We start from the raw sequence: 22635 nt of genomic DNA, 5'->3' as shown, positions 1-22635 counted from the left end.
TGCTAGGAGAATCCTGGATGAACTAGAACACTTCCAAATTAAAGTTTATTTAAATAAATGAGTTCAAACTGAAGAAGAAAAAAGGAAAACCCAGCCCTGGCGCAGCGCAGCGGGACACCTGCTGCTGCATCGATTACGGGTGGTCTTGCTGCTGCAGGCTGGAGAGAAATTTAGGAAAGAAATAAAGTTTAAAAAAACAATGAAGAAAAAACAAACAAAATATGTGCCAAATCACCCAGCAGCAGCAGCAGCAGCAAGAAGAGCAGCAGCAGTAGCAGCAGCAGCAGCTGCTGCTGCGCGACCCCGCTCACACGCCTCCTCCTCCTCCTCCCCAGGCCTTTTGGGGCCCCGCAACTCTTATTTTGAAAACTTCAACAGTGTGCTGCTGTCTTTGCTGCTGCTGCTGCTGCTGCTGCTGCTGCTGCAGTCCCGTTGCAACGCTTGCTGCTGCCTTTTCCCCTCCCACACAACTCCTCGTGGGGGCCCCGGGGCCCCCGCAGCTAGTCAGCGAGACCCAGCAGCTTGGGGGCCCCCTGCATGCAGAAGAAGGCCTTTGATGGGGTCTGAGGGGCCCCCTGCTGCACACAGCAGAGTCCACACACCTGAACTGCAGCAGCAGCAGCAGCAGCTGCTGCTGCTGCTGCCGCGGCAGAGGCTTCCGGAAATGCGCGCAGCGACAGCAGCCGTGAGAGCTTCTGCTCGCCACTTTGAGAGCCCCGCGCTGCTGCTGCGGCCCCGCGGCAGCAGCAGCAGCAGAAGCAGCAGCAGCAGCACACCGCGGTGCTGCTGCTGCTGCAGCAGCTCCTTGCGCCCCCCTGTGCCCCTACACCCAGCTGCTGCAGCCTCCAGCAGCAGCAGCAGCATCAGCAGCAAAAGTAGTGCTTTGTCGGGTGCTCTGTACCCTCCGCTGGCAGGGGGCCCCCAGGGGGGCCCCCACGGGGGCCCCCACCGGCTGCTGCTGCGTTGGGGGCCCCCTGGGGTCTCCGCAGGTGCCTGGCTGCTGACGCCGCTGCCTTCTCGCTTCCACGCAGCAGCGCACTCCAGGAAGCAGCAGCAGCAGCAGCAACAGCAGCAACTGCAGCAGCAGCAACAGCAGCGGCGGCTGGAGCAGCAGCACACAGCAGCAGCAGAGGAAGTCCCCTTTCCCCTGCCTGACTGCATTTCCTACCCATCGGACTTTGTAGGGCCGCCTTCCCCCGCCCCTAGCAACAGCAGCAGCAACAGCAGCAGCAGCAGCAACAGCAGCAGCAGCAGCAGCAGCAGCAGCAGCAGCAGCAGCAGCAGCAGCAGCAGCAGCAGCTCTGCTGCAGCAGAGTTCCTCCCGCTGTGGGCCCGCAGGCTGCTGGCCCCTCAGCCCCAAGTTTTGTTTTTGAGAATTTTGGCAGCAGCTCCTTTGGGCGTGATGGCAATGGGTGTTCATTTGCTGCCGCGTAAGCACTACCAAACCCTAAACCCTAAACCCTAAACCCTAAACCCTAGGTGCTGCTGCTGTGGGCCTGGGGGAGCCGCTGCTGGTTCTTGTGCCGCATGCATCTGGAGGTTAAAAAGGTTTTAATTTTGAAAGAGAAATAAATTGAATTTCGGACTTTTCAAATGCAACTTTGCAATTTGTTCGCGCCTTTTCGAGTTTTTTCGCATTTGTAACTCCCTTTTTTGCCTTTTTGTGTTTATTTACTATTTTTAATTCCAAAAAATAAGAATAAATGCACTTTTGAATTCGGGGCGCAGCGGCGCGCGTGTTGAGGTGTACGTACACCGCAGCGCCGCGCAACTCTGAGGTGTACGTACACCTGAACTGCATGCATGCATGCATCCGCGTTTTCGCGAAAACGCGAAATTTTTGCTTCAAGGCTTTTGATTGAATAATCTTTTAATTGCTTTTTGCCAAAGAGTCTCGAAAATGGACTTTTGAAGCTTCAAAAGTCTCCAGACTCTGCAGGTGTAAAACCCGAAAAAGTCCGAACCCGCAGCCGCGCGAATCCCCTTTTCGAGTTGTCTGCATGCGCTTAATTGGGTCTTTTTGGGGCCCCTTGGGGCCCCCTTTTTAGCGGCTTCTTTGCCGGTTTTCCCCCACGAGTCCTCTCCCGAAAAGCTCCATTTTAAGGGACTTTTCGAATTTTTTAATTTTGTTTTTTTGAATTGCTGCAGCTCTCGGCCTCCCCGCTGCAGCCAGAGACCTTCTCTCGGCCCTCATTGCCTACGCGGCGGCTCTTCTTACAGCAAATGTGAGGCCCTTCAGGCCCTTTTGGGGGGCCCCAGGCGCCCCTGGGGGCCCCTCATAGGGGGCCCCCATAGGGGCCCCGGGAGGCCCCCAAAAGAGGTCCTTCAAGGGCCCCAGAAGCAGCTCCGGGGACCTGCCGTACCCTCAGGGGCCCCCAAGGGCCCTGTGGGGCCCCTAAAGGCTTCTAGGCGGCCCCCTAGGGGGCCCCACACGCGTACCCTGGGGGGCCCCCACAGGGGCCCCCCGTGGGGCCCCTGTGGGGGCCCCCTAGGGCACATGTGGGGCCCCACAGGGGTCCTGGGGACACCTGGAGTATCTGCTGGTCCTGAGGGTTTAGGGTTTAGGGTTTATGGATTTGAGGGTATGTTCTTTTCAGGCAGCCGTTCATGTTGGCCTGCAGCTCGCAGAGTTAGGGTTTCCCCCAAAGGTAGCTTAAAACCCTAAACCCTAATTTCCAAGCCCCAAACCCTAAACCCCAGACCCTAGCTAACAAAGTCTGATCCCTAAACCCTAATTCATGAGCCTCCGACCCTAGGGCTCAGCCTGTTGCTGCCGGACACGCCCCCTCTCCTGAGGACACCTATTTGCTAGGGTTTAGGGTTTAGGGTTTAGGGTTTGGTTGTTTGGGCTTTGTCTGCAGCGGCAGCACCGGGGCTTTTACAACGTGGGGCGCCTGGGGCTGTCTCTGTTCTACGTGGTCCATTCAGTGCTGATATGTGGTCCGCAAACCCTAAACCCTAAACCCCAAACCCTAAACCCTATACCCTAAACTCTAAACCCTAGCTGCCGCAACTGTCTACTTTGTCTCAGGCCTTGTGCATGAAGAACCCCTCAGCGGATTATATCTTGCTGCTGCTTCTGTCTTGGGACTGCTGGGGGTCGATTTGCTGCTCTCAAACAAGGGCTGCCTCCCTTTGTGGTAATATGCTGCTGCTGCTGCTGCTGCTGCTGATGCTGCTGCTGATGCTGCTGCTGCTGATCCTGCTGCTGATGCTGCTGCTGCTGCTGCTGCTGCGGTTAGTGCGTCGTGGGCACATGTTGCAAATATGTGCGAATACAAGAGCTGGCTATCTGCTGCTGCTGCTGCTGCTGCTGCGGCTGCTGCAGCAGCAGCTTTGCACGGCCAACTTGCTGCTGCCGGTTTGCTGCTGCTGCGTGCTCAGGTTTATAAGAGAGCGGAGGCGTTTGGGTCTTTGGATTTTGGGAGGTAAAGCTTTTGCTGCTGCGCTGCTGCTGCTGCTGCTGCTGCCGCTCCCGCTGCCTCAGTTTCTCTCCATCCCTCTCCTTTTATCTTTTCTTCCTTTATTTTTTTATCTTCTTTTTCTAATCACTGCCGCTTCTGCTGCTGCTGCTGCTGCCACTTGCTGCTGCTGCTGCCACTGCTGCTGCTGCTACTGCTGCTCTGCTGTTTTTGCAGCTTTGGGGCTTGCAGCTCTTAGTGAGCAGCAGACAAAACAGACTCAGCCAGCCCGGCCTCTCTTGGGTTAATTGTGAAATATTTATTTCAAATTTACTTTTAAGGTTTACAACACCATTATTAAATCTTATTATTATTTAGACTTCATTATTAAATTTTAATCATTAAATCTTTATTATTGAGCCTTTATTGTTGCATATTTGCTGCTGCATTTTTGTCCAATTCTTATGCCTGTATAGTGCCGGGGGGATGCAGCCAGAGGCGCTCAAAGATCCCAAACCCTAAACCCTAAACCCTAAACCCTAGAGCAGCAGGGGGGGTCCTTGCCTGCGCCCCCTTCTGACCCGGGGGGCCTCTGGAGAAAGGGTTTTCATCCTTCAAGACACAATGGAATTTTTTTTTGAAGACAAATTCAATTTAAATTTGTCGGTTGAAGTTAAACTTTGCAAAAACCCAACCAGTGACTCCAACTGATAAGGCTTCGCAGCCTTCTGCGTCATTTGTAAGGCTTCTAGCTCTTTGAAGCTGTGAAGTACCCCGTGGGGCAGCTGCAAGACCCCAAACCCTAAACCCTAAACCCTAGGGCACGCAGGGCCTTGTCTGCGTGGTTCTCATTGCTGCGCCGGCTCGCAGTTTGTGATAAAGCCGCTCCTTGTAATTTGCTGCAAATTCCTCAAGAAGTGAGTTTAAGAAGATCTACTAAGTGGTTTGTGGAGTGGTGAGGCAAAATGAACTAGACGCTGCATCAGTGCTCGCGGTTGCTGCTGCGGGGTGGCAGCAGCAGCAGCGCGAGCAGAGCTAGCAGCAGACACGCAGCTACTGCAGCAAAACAACTAAAGTTGGGCGAAAGATGTTTTTTCGTTTCTCTTAATTGCGTTTTCCTCGCAGGGGTGCAGCAGCAGGTGCGCAGACACCCGAGGGCGGCGCCGCTGCCGCCGTCGGCCGTAGAGTGGAGGCAAAGCCGAAGAAGAAAGCGGGGAAATAGGCCACCTGGGAGGCCGAGGGAAGCAAAAGAGTTGTTTTAAAAGAAAAAATGACAAGTGGTCACGGCTCGGAGGACCTGCAAGCCGTCTTGTGCTCGCAGCGCGGAGTTGAACAAACGGGAGTGAGAGTACGCGCGTCCGTTTGCAGGTTTCTCGCCTTTTTCTGGGGGATTCTCCGAGGAAAAAGGCATTAACGCGTCGGGTTTTGATTTAAAAAGAGTTTCCATCGGAGCTTTCCACTTTTAATGGGCCAATTGCGGCTGGAAAAGCAGAATCCGGAAGCAACCAGCGACGCGAGCGAGCCCTGAACGCATCGACGGGCGGGGTTGGGGGCTGCGGATCTCGAGGACTTTCCTCTTTCTTTCTGCATTTGGGGTTTTCTGCAATTTATAGCAATTGCAATCGGCGAAACAGCGCCGAGAGTCCGAGAATAGTTCGCGTCCGCGGCCTCTCGAGGACCCGGGCGACCCACTCGATCCGGCTGTGCAACTTGGCACTTTGGTCGCCGCGAGTTCGTCTGCTTCTTTGCGTTTGCTTTTTTAATTAAAGCAGAATAGGAAACTGTACATGTTGGCGCCAGCGGATCGCGGCATGGGACGCGCCATGGGCAGATCTGGCCAATTTCAACTTTGCTTCCTCCCCCTGTTGGCTGCCTTCGCCTGTCGCTGAAGCTGCACTCCGGCATCTTTTGGAGCCCAATGCGCGTCTCCGCAGCTTCTTTCCCCTTCTCGCTGCTGGGGCTTTCCCTGCTGCTGCTGCTGCTGCAGCTGCAGCTGCTGCTGCTGCGCTGCGCCTGCCCCGCCGCGGCCAGCAGCGCGGCGAACAAGGAGGCGGAGCCCCGCTGGCCAGCAGCAGCAGACACGCTGACGAGTTACAACACGGACGTGGTGAGTTCTTACGAGCAGAGCTTCCCGCCCTCGGTTTCGTTCAACGCCGCAACGCCGACGACAGCAGCAGCAGCAGCAGCAGAGGCTGGGGGCCCCGAGGAGGGCCCCGCGCTGCCCAACTTGGGGGCCCTGCCTCGGAGGGGCCGCAGCAAAGTGGGGGTTTCGCTGTTGGCGCTGCTGGTGGCAGCGGGGCTGCTGGTGGGGGTCCGGGCTGGGGGCGCGTTGGCGGGGCGCGGGGGCTCGGGGGCGGGGAGCAGCAGCAGCAGCAGCGGGCGCAGCAGCAGCGCGAGCAGCAGCGCGAGCAGCAGCAGCAGCCGCGCGGGCGCCGCGAGCAGCAGCAGCAGCGCAGGCGAAGACTACGCGTCGCTGCTGAAGGCGGTGGGGAGCCTGCGGGAGGCGCTGGGGGACAAGAGCGAGTGCGGCGCCGCGGAGCTGCTGGCGACGCGGCTGCAGCTGCTGCAGCAGCGCAGCAGCAGCAGCAGCAGCGAGGCGGCGTTCGCGGGGGAGCTGCAGGAGCTGGTGGTGGAGCTGCAGCAGCGGGCGCTGGAGCGGCTGCGGTTCGTGCAGCGGGAAGCCGGCTTCCTGTCGCACAGCATAGACTTCAAAGCCTCAACTGCTGCTGCTCTAGCAGCAGCAGCAGCAACGGAGCCGCTGCGGGTGGAGCTGGCGCTGACGGAGCAGCTGGCGCGCGCAGCCAAGTGGGACTACAGCATGCTGGGGTCTTTGCTGCATGCGGCGGAGCAGCTGACGGAGGGGCTGCCGCATGCAGCAGCAGCAGCAGCAGCGGGGCTGCATGCGCTGGCGCGGCGCGCAGCCTCCGCAGAAGCTGTCTTCGCCCGCGTGCAGCAAAGCCACCAGGAAGCCGCGCGCTGGGCCGAAGTTGCTGCTCCTGCGCAGCTCGCCAGCTTCCGCCTCGAAGCTGCTGCGCTGCTGCTGCAGCTGGACCAGGGCCTCGTGGACCTCGAGTACATGGCTGCATGCGGGGGCCCCCACCTGCTGCGCCTCGCGGGGGCCCTCCGCAGGGCCCACGAGGCCCGCGCGGAGGCCGACAGGCTCAGGGCCTCCTTGGCCCGCGAGAAGCGCCCCGTGAGGGCCCTCTCGCACTTGCAGAAGCTGCGGCACTTCTGCGCAGTGGCTGAGGAGGCCTTTGCGGAGGCGCAGCAGCTGGGGGCCCCCGCCGAGGCCGAGGGGCCCGCGGGGGCCCCCGCGGGGGCCCCCGCGGGGGCCCCCGCGGGCGCGCCCGGGGGGCCCCCGGGGGCCCCGCGGGCGGACCCCGAGGCGCAGCTGCGCGCGCTGCAGCTGCGGACGCAGCTGGAAGCCGCTGCTGCGGCGGAGTTCGCCGAGATCGCGGCGAGCACTGTGGACAGTCTGCAGGCAGTGAACTATTTGCTGCTGCATGCGGAGAGCAGACACGCGCAGGTGGCGAAGTCGGCGTCGGCGGCGCTGCAGCTGAGCGGGCTGGTGGAAACTGCCGCGGCGGAGGCGCAGCGGCTCGCCGAAGAAGCTGCGCGCAGCGCAGCAGCAGCAGCAGCTGTTGCATGCGCCGACAAGGCCGACCGCCTCCGCAGAGAGGCCTTCGAACACGCTCGCGGCGTGCTGCGCTGCGTCGCCGAGAACGGGGCCTGGTACCAGCTGGACTCCGCAGTGCAGAGCGCGGGCGAGCGGCTGCGGCGCAGCCTGGCGGTGCTTTCGCAGCAAAGTCCGCACGGCAGCCCCCGCCGCAGAGCGACGCAGTTGATGAAAGAGGGAAATGCAAACGTGGCGAAAAAAAGGTACCTCGCCACGGCGCAGCTCGTGCCCGCAGGCCGGCACGTGGTTTCGCTGCTCGCGCTCGCGCGCCGGGTCGAGCAGCTCAGCATTGTGGAAAGGAGCAGCCTCAGCAGCGCAGCAGCAGCTCCCGAGTAATTAGTTCGCTCTTTATTTCCCGCGGCGCGGAAAAACGCGGCCGTTCCGCGCCTCCGACGCCGCGAAAGCTCCAGGTCCGGCTGTTTGGAATGTGGCGCCGGCGGCCGCTCGCCAGGTGTACGTACACCGCAAAGATAGCGCGCCTCCCGCGCGAAACGCTTGGAATCTCGCATCACTTTTGTGGAATCCTGCTTTATTTCGCGGAATTGCCTCGCGCCGCTCCAACTGCTTTTTGTTTTTGGAGTCGAATGGCGGGAACTGCCCTCGCGAAACTTGAACTCGAAAACGTGAACAGCGTTGTTGAATAGAAACCTGTGGTTTGCTGCGCTGCTTCCCGTGTCAGTGGCTGCATGCGGCTGCTGCAGCTCGTTTTTCGGCGCATTTAGTCTCAGCAATCTTCAATTTCCCCGTCTTTCCACCTCTGCAGATCTGGAAGACAGCGGCCAAGACGCGGGCAAACAGACCAGCCACAAACTGTTTTAAACTTTGGGTGCTTCGCTGCATCTGACAAAGACACTTCAAAAGGTATTCGTTCTTTTGCACACTCCCCGGCAATGCAGAACGATAATCTGAAAACTAAACATAGAATTCCTTTCGCCGAGAACATACCAAACAGGCAGCCAGAAATCTGCAAGTTCTGCAACTTCTGCAAGTTTTGCAAGTTTTGCAAGTTTTGAATTTCTGCCAATTAGCTTTTTTCTTTTTTTCATAAGTGAACATTCGGCTGTCTCGCTGGCAGCTGCAGATACACCTGAAGGCCGTAGTGACACTCCGCGGGGACGCGAGTGCAGCATTTGTAGTGGACTTTTTGAATTAAATTAAATTCAATTAAATTAAAATAGTAAATTAAATTCAGATAGTGCTGAGTTTTAAAAGAAGGTTTTCGTAAAGTGGCCCTCGGCGCCACCAGCAGCAGCAGACGCAGAAACGGTCCGGTGCATGCATGCAGCACAGCAGCACAGCAGCAGCAGCAGCAGCTCATTCCCAGCGGGGAACACTGCAGCAGCAAACTGGCATTTTAGGCCGTATTCTGTTCTGTTGCTGCCGCTGCTGCTGCTGCTGCTGCTGCAGCACGCCTTTCTGCTGCTGCAGCGCGGAGCTCCGCTGCCATAATTCGTTCGCGAGACCGAGGATCCGGCTTATCTCTATTAGTGGCTGCTGCTGCTGCTTCGCTAGCTGCAGCAGCAGCAGCAGGGGCTGCAGCAGCGGCAGCAGGAGTCGCAGCAGCAGCAGGCGAACCGCGGCCAGACGCCTCTTCCAGTTTTGTGTCCTGAGATTCTGAGGCATTATAAAGCAGCAGCAGCAGCAACAGCAATGTCAGCAGCAGCAGCAGCAGCAATAGCAGCAGCAACACCAATAGCAGCAGCAGCAGCAGCAGCAGCAGCAAAAGTGACGGAAAAGAAGCAAAAAGAAATGAAACAGAGAGACAAAAAGAAAGACCAAAAGAGACAAGCAGCTGTCCTCACTCTCTCCCAGCTTCTGCCGCTTCGAAAAAAATGAGTTGATCGGTAGAATTTTGCTGCTGCTGCTGCTGCTGCTGCTGCTGCTGCTGCTGCTGCTGCTGCTGCTGCTGTTGCTGTTGGTGAGGGCTTCACGGGGTGCAGCGGCTCGCGTCTTCGCTGCGGCAGCAGCAAAGGCGGAGGAGGCAAGTAGTGAGCTGCTGCTGCTTCTGCGTTGCTGCTGCTTCTGCATTGCTGCTGCTTCTGCGTTGCTGCTGCTGCTTGTTTGCTGCTGCTGTTGGTTTGCTGCTGCTGCTGGTTTGCTGCTGTCTCCTTTACCTGTCTCTTTATTTATTTTATTTTTTTGCTTTTTCCCCTTCGGCTCTGGCTCGCTAATTTTAATATAACTTCCGCCGCAGCTCGCCGCGTGCTGCGCCCCTATACGCAAACCCTAAACCCTAAACCCTAAACCCTAAACACTAAACCCTAAACCTTGAGGCGTGAATGTGGGGGGACAGGTGGAAGAGATGAACAAAGAGACACAAAAGGAGACAGAATTAAAATGATTAAAATGAAAATGAAATAATAATTTATAAGTAAATAAATTTGTAAACTGAAAAAGATAAAAGGAGACAAACGAGGAGACAAACAAAATACAAATAAAACAAAAAGAGAAATAAATAAATAAATAAAAGAGAAAAAAATAAATTTATAAATAAAGCGACAAATTATAACTAAAAAATGAAATAAATCGGGAAACAAAAGGAGACAAAGAAGGACAAAAAAGAAAATCAAAAAAATTAAAAAGATAAATGGAAAAACAAATGGAGACAAAAGAAGGGACAAAGAGGGACAATAAAGGAACAAACTAAAAGGCAAAAAAGAAATAAAAAGAAATAAAAGAACTAAAAGGAAATACGAAAAGGAGCAAAAAAGAAACAAAAATGAGATGAAAAAGAAATAAAAATGAAACAAAATGGAAACAAAAAAAGCACTTGAGCAGAAATAAGAAAAGATATAAAAAAGATATAAAGAAGAAATAACTAATAAAAATAAAAGGTAATAAAAGAAACAAAAAACAAAAAATTAAAATTAAAAATTAAAAATAAAATAAAAAATAAAAACTTACACCACCAGTCATTAGGCCCCGGCTGTCTGTTCATGGCCCTCCGCACGAAGCCAAAGTAAGGCGGCCGAGAGCGGCAAGGGCCCTAAACCACAAAAAAGGGTTTAGGGTTTAGGGTTTGGGGTTTAGGTGGGGTTTAGGGTTTGGGGTTTAGGTGGAGTTTAGGGTTTAACAGCGGAGAGGCAGGCAGGGGAAGGGCAGCCACAGCCGCGAAGGCATGCACTCAGAAGCTGCTGCAGCAAGAAGCAGCAGCAGCAGCAGCAGCAGCAGCAATATCTATAGCAGCACCAGCAGTGGCTGAAGCAGCAGCAGCAGCAGCAGCAGGGCGGCCGCTGTCAGCAGCAACAGGAAATGCAGCAGCGCAGCTCCATCAGCAGCACAACAGCACTACCAGCAACAACAGCAGCAAAAAGAGCCACAGCAGCAGCAGCATGAGCAGTTAAAGAGCAGCAGCAACCAGCACCGCGGCAGCAGCAACCAAGCAACCGCAGCAGCAGCAACAGGAGCTGCAGCAACACAACAACAACAGCATCAACAGCAACACAACAGCAACAACAACAGCAACAACAACAACAGCAGCACCACAGCAGCAGCACCACCACAGCAGCAGCACCACCACCACCACCACAGCAGCACAGCAGCAGCAGCAGCAGCAGCAGCAGCAGCAGACCTGGCACCTCCAGACGTGGGTTCTGTAGTGCTGCACTTCTGCTGCGAAGTTGTGGAAGACGGAAATCTCCAAACCCGTCAGCGCGTTGAGCCGGCGCATGTGCTCCAGAAACAACTAATAATAAATAAATAAAAATAAATAAAAATAAACAAATAATTAATAAAAATAAATAAATAATAATTAAGTTCAATTAAGTTGTTGGTGATCCAGGGGAGGGAAGCTGCGGCGAGGGAGGGGAGGGCGGGGGAGTCGCTTGCTGCTTCAGCAGCAGCAGCAGCAGCAGCAGCAGCAGCAGTAATTGCAGCAGCGCCGTCCAAATAGCAGCAGCAGCGGCAACTGAAAGACCAACGGCAGCAACAGAAGTGTCGATGGTAGGAGCAGCAGCAGCAGCAATAGCAGCAGCAAAAGCAGCAGCAACAGCAGCAGCAGCAGCAGCAGCAGCAGGCTGACGGGTCCATGGGCGCTGTGGTTTTTGTATTTTTGGGTAACAAAGAGGTAAGCATGAATCATTTCGTGAAGAAGAGTTTCCTGGAAACAAAAAAATAAATAAAATTAAAAACAAAAATAAATAAAGTGCTTCTACTCGGGATAGCTCAGCAAAGAAGCAGCAGCAGCTGCTGCAGCAGTAACAGCAACAGCAGCAGCTACAGCAGCGGCGACAGCAGCAGCAGCAGCAGCAGCAGCGATGGAGGTTGCAGCGGCAGCCGCAGCAACAGTTGAAGCAGCAGTTGCAGCAACAGCTGTAGCAGCGGTTCCAGTGGCGGGTACAGCAGCAGTGCAGCAGGAGTTGGAGCAGCAGCTGCAGCAGCAGTTGCAGCTGCACGTGCTCCAGCAGGTGCAGCAGCAGGTGCAGAAGCAGGTGCAGCCGCATTTGCAGCAGCATGTGCTGCAGCAGGTGCAGTGGCAGGTGCTGCAGCAGGTGCTGCAGCAGGTGCAGCAGCAGGTGAAGCAGCAGGTGCAGGTGCAGCAGCAGCAGCAGCACGTGCTGCAGCAGGTGCAGCAGCAGCAGACCTTGAATTCTTTAAGCGAGCGGAACTTGAGTAGGGGCTCAGAGAGGCGAATGGAGCAGAAGCCTCCAGCCTACAGAGCAGCAGCAGCAGCAGCAGCAGCAGCAGCAGCAGATAACAAAAGGCACAAGATATACCAAAAAATGGCCAAAGAAGACACGAAAAAGGGCAGCTAAAGGCGCAGCAGCTCAGCAGCAAAAGGAAGCAGCAGCAAAATAAAAGATTGAAAAAAGCAACTTGTTTGCCAAATGCAAGTTTGCTGCTGACCTGGTAGACACAAAGTCCTGCACAAAGTGTCATTTTGCTGCTCCACTTTACTTCAACTGCTGCCAACTGGCCCCCAAAAAAAGAGGCGTTATAGAGCGCAAAGAGGTCATGAAGGCAGGGAAAGTCAGCAGCAGCAGCAGCAGCAGCAGCAGCTGCTGCTGCTGCTGCTGCTGCTGCTCGCGGCGACCCGGGGGCCCCCAGGGGGCCCCCAGGGGCCCCCCGGGGGCCCTCGCTGTCCGAGTCCAGAACGGCCAGCAAATCTGTTTGGTAGTTTAGGTCATCTTCACTGTCGGATATAATAACTGCATTATTTCTGCTGCTGCTGCTGCTGCTGCTGCTGCTGCTGCTGCTGGAGTCGGAGTCGGAGTCGCTGCTGATGGAGATGCAGTTGGTAGGGAGGGAAAGGGGAGAGCGCTTTCGCTCGGGTTCAGGTTTGTGGCTGCCGCTGCTGCTGCTGCTGCTGCTGCTGCTGCAGTTGCTGCTGGAGGCGCCGCTACCGCTGTTCTTATTGTTGCCGCTGCTGCTTCTCACGCTACTGTTGTCGTCCCTCCTGCTGCTGCTATTTTCGTTTTTGCTGCTGCTGCTGCTGCTGCCGTTGGTGCTGCTGCTGCTGCTGCTGTCTGTACACTCCATGGGTCACTGGGCTGTCCTGCGTTCCAGCGTCTGGGAACTTCGAAGTAAATGTTTTTGGCATATTTAAAAAATAAAAACAAAATAAAATTGAATTAAATTGATTTATTTAATTCAATCAAATTAATTCCACCAAATTAAATGACAACTGGCGAAGCAGCAGCATCACAGAACCCAGGCATGGCTGGGGGCCCCCCTGATCCGAAATACCTTATTTGGAGAGGTAAGAACGAGCTATAAAGCAATAAATAGATGAAAATAAATAAAATAAATTAAAACAAATTAAAATAAACAAAAAGAATTTAAAATAAATGCATAAAGCGAAGATAAACCCGTCCTGGGGCCCCCCCCCAGTTGCTGCCAGGGGCCCCCACTGCAGCTTCTGCTGCTGGCTGCAGCTGCTGCCAGCTCTTAAACCCCCTTTTAGGTTTTTTACGACTTTGTCCCGCTTTGCATATTTTACTTTATCTAAATATATATAAACTAAAAGTCTGCTGCTGCTGCTGCTGCGGCTGTTGTTCCACATGAGACTGGACACGCTTCTGAGCCCGTACACTGCAGCAGCAGCAGCAGCAGCAACAGCAGCAGCCGAAACACTACTTCCCTGCTGCTGCTGCTGCTGCTGTTGCTGCTGCTGTTGCTACGTGTAGACACACTGCAGCAGCTACTTTTTCGCGTTGGCGCGCCCAACTCCTCTTCCTAAGAGGCCTAGGGTTTAGGGTTTAGGGTTTAGGGTTTGGCGCCGCTGCTGCGCGGGCTGACCTAAATAGGGCTGGCGAACTACGAAGGAGACAAAAAGGAAGAAGCAAAATGAGGAGAAATAAGCGTTTCGAAGTTGCTGCTGCTGCTGCTGCCGCTGCTGCTGCTGCTGCTGCTGGGTTTCGCAGCGCCAGCCTCGCTGTGCCTAGGGTTTAGGGTTTAGGGTTTGGCCTAGGGCATGCAAAGGCCCTTCTTCAACTCTTCATATTTTGCTTCGCCAACAAGATGCTTCACAATCTCCAAAGCAAACTCCATTGCGCTCCCCGGGCCCACAGAAGTTACTGCAGCAGCAGCAGCAGCAGCAGCAGCAGCAACAGCAGCAGGGCAAATTGACCGCAAATGAACGGCAGCCCCGTTAATTAGTAATTGTGTAAAAGAAATAAAAGAAAACAGACAGAGAACGAGAGATTCCCACGCTGACTAAACCCTAAACCCTAAACCCTAGGCGGCAGGCTTGCTCGCACGCCGTAAACCCTAAACCCTAAACCCTAAACCCTAAACTCTAAACCGTAAACCCTGTAGGCTGCCAGAAACCCTAGCCCCTCCTCCTCCGCAAACCCCGAACCCCAAACCCTAAACCCTAAACCCCAACCCTGACCCCGAACCCTAAACCCTAACCCCAAACCCTAAACCCTAAACCCTAAACCCTAAACCCTAAACCCTAAACCCTCACTGAAGTGCTTGTCGACGCAAACCCTGCCTTCGCCCTTGAGCGGCAGCTGCTGCTGGAAGGAGGGGTAAGCCACTGCGCGGACGTTTTCCAAAAACCCTTGCTGCTGCAGCACCAAAGCTGGAGAAGCACAAATTGCTGCTATCCATTTGCTGCTGCTGTGCTGCGCGCGCAGCAGCGCAGCAAGGTGGCTGCTGTCCCGGCAGTTCTCCGCGCCCTTCAGCCCTGCAGCAGCAGCAGCAAAAGCAGCAGCAGCAGCAAAAGCAGCAGCAGCAGCAAAAGCAGCAGCAGCAGAAACAAAAGCAGCAGCAGCAGCAGCAAAAGCAGCAGCAGCAGAAACAAAGGCAGCAGCAGCAGCAGCAAAAGCAGCAGCAGCAAAAGCAGCAGCAGCAGCAAAAGCAGCAGCAGCAGAAACAAAAGCAGCAGCAGCAGCAGCAAAATGGACGCGGCAAATTCAGCGAAGGGACCTAGGGCTCCGTTGTGCAACGCAGGCACTGCTACCCACGTCAAACCCTAAACCCTAAACCCTAAACCCTAAACCCTAGACCTTAGAATGCGAATGTGCGTCTGCGCCTCTGGCGCTGCGCAGCGGCCGCACCAAACTGAAGCCCTAGGGTTTAGGGCGTGAAGCTTAGGGCTCTGCGCTAGGGTTTAGGGTTTGGCGCTTGCACGCTAGGGTTTAGGGTTTAGGGTTTAGGGTTTACCGCCGGGGATGACAATGACGTCGTAGTTGTTTTGTTCAGAAACCTCCTTCAACAAAATGTCTCCTTCGATTTTTAATCCGTGGGAGGTTTTCACAAACAGCGAGTCCCCCACGCTCGCCACCAACACCTTCATCCCTGCGCAAACCCTAAACCCTAAACCCTAAACCCTAAACCCTAAACCCTGGAGGGTTTGGGGCCGGCTGGCCGGCGGCAACAAGGGGATGCTCTAACCCTAGAAGGAACAGATAAACCCTAAACCCTTGCTTCAAGAGGCGCCAAGAGTCTGCACATGTCAAACCCTAAACCCGAAACCCTAAACCCTAAACCCTAAACCCTGACACACCGGCACGACGCAGGACGTCGACTGCGGCTACGAACTCCACATCCTCTGCCCCATTTGCCTGCAGCAAAAGCAGCAGCAGCAGCAGCAGCAGCAGCAACATGGGCAGCAGCAGCAGCGACACCAGCAGCAGGGCCTCCCGTGACAGCAAGTGCAGCTGCTGCTGCGGTGTACGTACACCTGGGGCCTAGGCCCGTGTGCATTTGCTGCTGGCGCTCGCAGCCCACAAGCTGCATTTTGCTGCTGCAGAAAGGCCAAAAGCTGCCGCTGCTGCTGCTGCTGCTGCTGCTGGGGAGCAGCAGCAGCAGTGTGTGCGCAGCGGAACACTGCGTGTTCGGGGGGAATTTGTTTTACTTTATTTATTAAATTTAATTATTAAAGACCTTTAACTCACGAGCACAACGAGCGCCGTCTTCGTCATTTTCGGCGGGGAAGCACTGAGCTGCTGCTGCTGCTGCTGCTGCTGCTGCGTGGCGAAAGACGCAGCCTTAGAGAGAGAAGCTGGAAAAGAGGCTAAATTGGAATTATTGAAATGAATTGGATTTAATAGACTTGTTCTGGGAAGGGTAAAATCAGAAAAAGACGAAAGCCGACTCGCCACGCCAGCCCTTGCTGCGGCGGTAAGACACGCAGCAGCAGCAGCAGCAGCAGCAGCAGCCTGCGAGCACACCCGCCGAGAAGGCCCCACAGCGAATTGCATTTCTTAATTTTGAAAATTAAGTTTCGATTATAATTAAAAAAGGGAAAGCCAGTTAAGCTGTACAAGGATTCTTCCCACCTCGCTGTCGACGGGCGTTTGCTGCAGCAGCAGCAGCAGCAGCAGCAGCAAAGCCTTGCCGCCCATGGCTGTGTGTGAACCCCGAAAATGCTGCAAATGGGACTTTGTGCAGATAAATTTGAATTATTTTAAATGCAGGAAAAGAAATAAAAGAAATTAAAAATGACGAGGGGAGTGCAGCAGCTGAACACCCCGCGCTGAGGTGTCTGTACACCTCAGCGCCGCGGCTCCCACGTCGGCTCTTTTGCAGTTTTTCGCCAATTTTACTGCTGCAGCGTTCATTTTAAAGAATAAATAAATATATATTTTAATTTCCTTTCTAAAGACCTGCGTGTCACCGCAGCAGCAGCAGCAGCTGCTGCTCTTCTGAGCAATTCCTTGTCTCGCCAGTTCACCAGGCTTTTCGAAGCAGCAGCAAGTGCCTTCGCGCCTTCTTCTCCTTGAAATAATATTGTTACTCTTTTAAATACTTTTTTATTTTAATTTTATTATTTATTGTAATGCCTCTTTTTCGCCACTTATAGAGCGCAATGCGCAGCGCAGAATATAAAATTAGCTAGGACTTGGTGCTGCTGTTTCTTTGCTGCTGCTTCTCAGTCCGTCTCTTCATAGCTTTTACTTTATAGCTCTTTCCGATCTTTCTTTTTTATTTGTCTCCTTTAGATGCTTCTTTTTGTGTCTCCTTACAGCAGCAGCAGCAGCAGCAGCAGAGCGGATGCACGGCTAGTAAATAGGAAGCACTTAAAAGCAGCTGGTCAGATCCACCAGCTGCGGCTGCTGCTGTGGCGCAGCAGCAGCCCGTGTATTGTCTCTCTAGTGTGCAGCTGCAGCTGCAGCAGCTGCAGCAGATGCAGCAGCAGCAGCTCCAGCAGCAGCAGCTGCAGCAGCGGCAGCTGTAGCAGCAGCACTCCCCTGAGCACACAGCCTTAGTTTTTGTTTGAGCGCTTACCCCCCTCTCCCTTCTTCTTACCCTGGGGGCCCCCCTGGGGGCCCCCTTGAGGGCCCCCCTGGGGGCCCCCCTTGGGGGCCCCCTGGGGGCCCTTCTTGGTGTCTGGAGCTGCTAGGCCAGGTATAGTTTTAGGGTTTGCAGGTTTTGCTGCATGCGTTTTTCCTGCTGCTCCTTCTCCCATGACGCTTTCGAGTACATACTTTTCGATTCTCGCTTGCTGCTGCTGTTGCTGTTGCTGCTGCTGCTGCTGCTGCTGCCGCTGCTGCTGCGCCAGCAGCAGCAAAGGACTGTCCACAGGCACAGTCAGCGGCCGCAGCTGCACTTTGCCCCTCTTCTCAGCCCGCCGCTGCAGCAGACGCAGTGTGACCGCTGAAGCAGCAGCAGCAGCAGCAGCAGCAGCAACAGCATGATAAACAATAATAATGGCATAATGGCAGAATAATGCTGAAAGAAACAAAAACAAAAAAGTCAGGAACTTACAGGATTTAGGGGCTTCCTCTGCTTCTGACCCCGGGCTGCCTTTAGCCTCTCCTTCTGCTGCTGCTGCTGCTGCTGCTGCTGGTGTTGCTGTTGCTGCAGGAGCCGCCGGCAGGTCCTTCAAGATGGCCCAGGGCAGCCGCAGCTGCTGCTGCTGCTGCTGCTGCCTTGCTGCTCGCGCTTCTGCTGCTGCTTCTTCCATCGCCTCAGAGAAAAGAGCCTCAAATTCCTCGTCCTAAACGCATGCAGCATTCAGCTGCAGTTGGACCCGCAGCTGCAGCAGCAGCAGCAGCAGCAGCGGGGAGACCAGACCCGCGCTGGCTGCTGCTGCAGCAGCCGCAGCAGCAGCCGCAGCAGGACCACCGACACCGGCAGCAGCAGCAGCAACGCAGCAGCACCACCAAGCCCCAGCAGCAGCAGCAGCGCAGCAGCACCACCGGGCCCCAGCAGCAGCAGCAGCAGCAGCAGCAACAGCAGCTTACTGTTGCCTCTTTGTCTCTGTCGGCGTGGGCCCTCAGAGTGTGGGCTGTCTCCTCTTCTGTCTCCTTTTCTGTCTCTTCTGCTGCTTCATCTTGACTGCCTTCTTCTTCTCCGTAAATGGCTTTTTCCTTCATCAAAAAATAAAATAAATTGAATAAATCAAATAAAATAAATAAAATAAATAAAACGAAATAAACTCGCAGCAGCAGCAGCAGCAGTAGCAGAGGCAGTAGCAGCAGCAACGGCAGCACAGGCAGTAACTGGGACAACAGCAGCAGCAGCAGCAGCAGCAGCAGCACTAGCAGCAGCAGCAACACTAGCAGCAGCAGCAGCAGCAGCAGGTGTTACATCTAGCAGCTCTTCTTCGGGCCCCTCGCCAATGCTTTGGAGAATTGCTGCTTCTTCCCGCAGCAGCGCTGCTGCTGCTGCATCTGCTGCTGCTGCTGTTGGCAGCAGCTTCAAGTGGGGCCGCAGCTCCCGCAGGGTTTCGTAGACTTCTTGTTCGTCCACCAGCGCTGTCTCCGCCTGCAGCAGCAAACCCTAAACCCTAAACCCTAAACCCTAAACCCTAAACCCTGGACTAGAGGAGTTCGAAAGCAATAAAGGGAGACACAGCGGGAGAAGACTGCTGCTGCTGCTGCTTCCTGCTGCTGCTTCCTGCTGCTGCTGCTGCTGCTGCTTCCTGCTGCTGCTTCTTTCTGCTGCCGCTGCCGCCGCCGCCGCGGCCGCCGCTGCTGCTGCTGCTGCTGCTGCTGCTGCGGACCTTTTTGCGGAAGTAGCGCTGGAAGAAAACCAAAAAGCGATCCAACTTTTGCTTCGACTTTCCCGATTTGAAATATTTCCCGCTGCTGCGCAAAATCTCCAAAATGCATTTCAAACGCGTCAAGTCCAAGGGCCCTTCGGGGGGCGAGGAGCACACGTTCAGCAGCAGCAGCTGCTGCTGCTGCTGCTGCTGCTGCTGCTGCTGCTGCGGCTGCTGCCGCTGCTGCTGCTGCTGCTGCGGGCTAGGCAGCAGCAGCTTGTGGGCAGTGCGGATGTTTCCGGCTTGAAATGAAGAAGCCCCGCCAAACCCCAAAAGGGAGTATAAGACATCAAACAACACGGAGGAGTCTATTAGCCTAGAATTAAAAAGACAAACGAAACAAAAAAGTAAAAAGAAATAAACAAATAAAAGAAATAAAATGAAATAAATGAAATAAAGAGAAATAAGAAGGATATTAATCAGCAATCAAAGGAGATCATGGAGAGCTATGGCTGGCTAGCTAGCTAGCTAGCCAGCTGGCTAGCTAGCTAACTAGCTAGCTACCTAGCTAGCTAGCTAGCTGACCTGTAGCGAGCTAGCTCGCTAGCTAGCTAGCTAGCTAGCTAGCTGACCCGTAGCTAGCTGGCCAACTAATGTGCAGCTAGCTGGCTAACTAACGTGGAGCTAGCCAGCTAGCCAACGCGTACCTAGCTAGCTAGCTAGGTAGCTAGCTGGCTAGCTAGCTGGCTAGCTAGCTGGCTAGCTGGCTAATTCGATAGCTAGCTGATTAACTAGCTAGCTAGCCAGCTAGCTGTCTAGCTAGCTAGCTAGCTAATTAGATAGCTAGCTAATTAGATAGCTAGCTGATTAGCTAGCTAGCTAACCTGTAGTTGTAAAGCTCCCCCAAGAGTCTGGCCTGCCGGAGGCGCCTGGGGGCCTCGCTGGGGTCTTCTGTCTCCATTCCAAACTGCAGCAAAAATAAATAAAATAAAATAAAAATAAATAAAATGAAATAATAATAATTAGTAAAGGACCAGCAGCAGCAGCAGCAGCAGCACCTGTATGTCTTCTAAAAGAGCATCTATGCAGCTAATAACTTGAAATGGAATATATTTGGCCAAGTCCGCCAAAAGCGCTGCGTGGCGGTGAAGAAACTGAAACTTGGTGTTGGTCCCGAGTTCTGAAAAACAAAAACAAACAAATAAATAAATAAATAAATAAAAATAAAACAAAAAATAAATAATAAATATTAAATAAATCAATCAATTAAAATAAAATAAATAAATAAGTAAAGAAGAAGAATTGTTTTGAAATTTTTATTTTGGCATTTTTTCATTTCGTGATTTGGGCTGTATGCGCAGTTTCGGCAGAAAATTGCGTTTGTTGAATATTTTGGTTTCTGGATTTTAAATTAGTTTTAATTGTTTTTGATTAAAACTATTTAAAAATCCTTTTTAATTGCTTTTGAATTGCCTTTCGTTTGTGAGTAGTTTATTGGTATTTTAATTGCTTGTTAGTCGGAAATTTATTCACTTTAATTTTCTGTTTCATTTATTTTTTTCTAATTTGTATTTATTTTTATTTTTACCTTTTTGTTTTATCACATTTAATCGTCTTAACTGTTTTCATTTAACATCTTGTTTTGATTGTTTTCATTTAACATTCTTTTTGAAATATTTATTGGAAATTGTAAATGAGATTGAATCGGTTTTAATCTTAGTTACTAATACCCATTAGATTATTTAATTGTTTATTAGGAAGTGCAATTAAAAATAAAGAATGCCTTCATTATTTAATTATAAATTACAATTAATAATGGAGTAACTAACTGGTTAATTACAACTAGCCAATCCAAACAAATTGAGAGATTTCCCAAATCAATTCCAAATCCAAAAAAACAAAAAACAAAACAAACAACTAACCAATCGATCCGCCACAATTCCGTGATCAAATAGAACTAATTAAACCACCGAATGAATTACAAATTGTTCTTAAAAATGAAAATAAGTAATTAAAAACTGCAATTACAAATTATAATTTACCCTCCCAGCTGTCCCTAAGGCCAAGCTAACCAATTTACCAAGCCAATTAAATTTAAAAAAAGACAAATAACCAAACAAATGAATAACCAATCGATTCAGCAAAATATCCTGATCAAAAAAGCTAATTAAATCACCGAATGAACTACAAATTGTTCTTAAAAATGAAAATAAGTAATCAAAATTGAATGTACAAACTGCAAATTACCCAGCCAGCTGTCCCCGAAGCCGACCATACCAATTTACCAAGCCAATTAAAATTAAAAAAACAAATAACCAGACAAGTGAATAACCAATCGATTCCGCAGAACATGCTGACCAAAAAAAGCTAATTATATCGTCAAATGAATTACAAATTGTTCTTAAAAATGAAAATAAGTAATCAAAATTGAATGTACAAACTGCAAATTACCCAGCCAGCTGTCTCTGAAGTAGCGCAGCACTTGGGGGTCTGTGCCCCAGGGGAGTTTGCGGGCGAGGCGCGCGACGGTCTCTTGAGTGTCGTCTCTGAAAAGAGAAAAAGTGGCGAATTTCGGGAGTTTTTCTGCGGATTTTTCGGGATTTTTTCGGGAAGTTATGCATTTAATTCTTTTAATTCCTTCAAATTCAAATCCGGCTTCTCCGCAGATGCAGTTTTGTCCAAAAAGCAAAGCCAGAACACCCAAAATGAAGCCACAACGCAAAAATTCGTGCACACCCAAAAAGATAAAAAGGAACAAATTTGGAGACAGTACGAAAAAGAATCAAAAAATAAAAAAGAGACAAAAGAAAACTAAAAAGGAGATACAAGAAAACAAAAAAGGAGACAAAATTAAACACAAAAGGAGACAAAATTAAACAAAAAGGAGACGAAAGAAAACAAACAAAAGTTGACAAAAAAGGAGACAAAATTAGACCAAAAAAGAGACGAAAGTTAGCTAAAAAGGGGAGAAAATTAAACAAAAAAAGGCAAAAAAGCGGAAAAAGAGACAAAAAATGGAAACAAAATTAAACAAAAAAGGAGACAAAACTAAACAAAAAAGCAAAACAAAAAGGAGACAAACCAAGAGAAAAAGAAAAGGAAAAGGAGCCAAAAAAACAAAAAAGGAAATTAAAAAATCAAGATAAAAATAAAAAGTACCCCTGGTAGAGTTCGTGGAAGAGCAGGTGTTGGACGAATTGCTGGAGCGCGTGGGACTTGTTTTTTTTTCTGGAATTCGATTTGGAGTTGGACTTGGAGTTCAATTTGGAATTTAAATTATTCAAAAAGTAAAAAGTGTCCAAAAGGAGACACTCATCTTCCGGAGACAAATTAACTGCTGCAGCAAGCCGCAGCAGCCGCTGCAGCAGCCGGGCGCAGCGGGCCCGCGTCCACGCGGAGTGCAGCAGGAAGCGCCCGCAGCCCTGCAGCAGCAGCAAATTGAATCCATTTAACTTTTTAAATGTTTCTTTTGCTTTTTTTATTTTGCTTTTTTCAAACTCCTCTTGTTGCTTTCAGTTTGTTGGCTTTTGTTTCAGGCTTTTATCTTCTAAATTCGCAAAAATCCAAAAAGTCAAAGGCAAGTTGAATACTCCAATTTGGTGTTTTAACTGTTTTAATTCATTTAATTAAATGTTTTAATTCATTTAATTAAATGTTTTAACTCATTTAATTAAATGTTTAAAATGTTCAATGAATTAAATCAGGTATTTAAAAGACTTTGAATAAATAATTAAATTAAGTGTTTAAAAGGTTTAAGAGAGTTGAAATTAATTATTTAAAAGAATTATTAAGAGAGTCAGAATAAATGAAAAGACAAAAAGAATTTAAATTTAAAAAAATAGAAGAAAAGAGAAACGGCCTTTTTGGATTTTAATCATTCAAAAGAAAAGCCAAGAATGTCAAGTTGAAAAATAAAAAATGAAAAACAAAAAAGTTAAAAGCAACACTTTAAATGAATTAAAGACATTTCAGCAAAAGGAAAAATCAGAAAGTTTTTGGAATTTAAAAAATTTTAAAATCAAAAAAGAGTGTATGAGAAAATTGAAAAGTAAAAACGATGAAAAAGCGCCAAAAAGGCCAATTTGAAGGAAATAAAAGATGAAAAAGAACCAAAAAGCCACAAAGAATAATTAAAATGAATCGAATGAATGAAACTGAATAAATAAAGATAACTCGGAAAGATG

General features: G+C 51.2%; 5 protein-coding genes across 5 annotated transcripts in view; 3 read left to right on the top strand and 2 right to left on the bottom strand.

Annotated features, from left to right (window-relative positions):
- Positions 1-556: 556 nt before the first annotated feature.
- ETH_00008580 (uncharacterized protein) lies at positions 557-4623 on the top strand (the record flags this gene model as incomplete). Its single annotated transcript, XM_013378529.1, has 5 exons — positions 557-1430; positions 2149-2225; positions 2598-2648; positions 3385-3428; positions 4527-4623. The coding sequence occupies 5 exons, from the start codon at positions 557-559 to the stop codon at positions 4621-4623; spliced, it is 1143 nt and encodes a 380-aa protein (XP_013233983.1).
- Positions 4624-5319: 696 nt separating this feature from the next.
- On the top strand, positions 5320-7413 carry ETH_00008575 (uncharacterized protein; the record flags this gene model as incomplete). Its single annotated transcript, XM_013378528.1, has 1 exon — positions 5320-7413. One exon carries the CDS (start codon positions 5320-5322, stop codon positions 7411-7413), a length of 2094 nt encoding a protein of 697 aa, XP_013233982.1.
- Positions 7414-8431: 1018 nt separating this feature from the next.
- Positions 8432-9105, bottom strand: ETH_00008570 (uncharacterized protein; the record flags this gene model as incomplete). Its single annotated transcript, XM_013378527.1, has 2 exons — positions 8432-8691; positions 8880-9105. The coding sequence occupies 2 exons, from the start codon at positions 9103-9105 to the stop codon at positions 8432-8434; spliced, it is 486 nt and encodes a 161-aa protein (XP_013233981.1).
- A 2228-nt stretch (positions 9106-11333) lies between these two features.
- ETH_00008565 (uncharacterized protein) lies at positions 11334-11831 on the top strand (the record flags this gene model as incomplete). Its single annotated transcript, XM_013378526.1, has 1 exon — positions 11334-11831. One exon carries the CDS (start codon positions 11334-11336, stop codon positions 11829-11831), a length of 498 nt encoding a protein of 165 aa, XP_013233980.1.
- Positions 11832-13482: 1651 nt separating this feature from the next.
- Positions 13483-22635, bottom strand: part of ETH_00008560 (intracellular protease, putative) — a gene marked incomplete at both ends in the record, with an annotated part of 15182 nt that continues 6029 nt past the window's right edge. The window contains 15 exons of the mRNA XM_013378525.1: positions 13483-13592; positions 13985-14206; positions 14686-14820; positions 15029-15086; positions 15420-15683; positions 15804-15871; positions 16753-17121; positions 17233-17464; positions 17712-17837; positions 18058-18234; positions 18473-18827; positions 19336-19418; positions 19510-19631; positions 20903-20997; positions 21611-21873. Of these exons, the coding sequence (XP_013233979.1) occupies positions 13483-13592; positions 13985-14206; positions 14686-14820; positions 15029-15086; positions 15420-15683; positions 15804-15871; positions 16753-17121; positions 17233-17464; positions 17712-17837; positions 18058-18234; positions 18473-18827; positions 19336-19418; positions 19510-19631; positions 20903-20997; positions 21611-21873 (2679 nt within the window). The remainder of the gene's footprint in view (positions 13593-13984; positions 14207-14685; positions 14821-15028; positions 15087-15419; positions 15684-15803; positions 15872-16752; positions 17122-17232; positions 17465-17711; positions 17838-18057; positions 18235-18472; positions 18828-19335; positions 19419-19509; positions 19632-20902; positions 20998-21610; positions 21874-22635) is intronic.

This window comes from Eimeria tenella, genomic scaffold (genome assembly GCF_000499545.2).
Source record: "Eimeria tenella Houghton genomic scaffold, Eth_scaff9, whole genome shotgun sequence".
Lineage (NCBI taxonomy): Eukaryota > Apicomplexa > Conoidasida > Eucoccidiorida > Eimeriidae > Eimeria > Eimeria tenella.
Note: the sequence above shows the minus strand (reverse complement) of the source record. Positions and strands in the feature narration are given on the sequence as shown.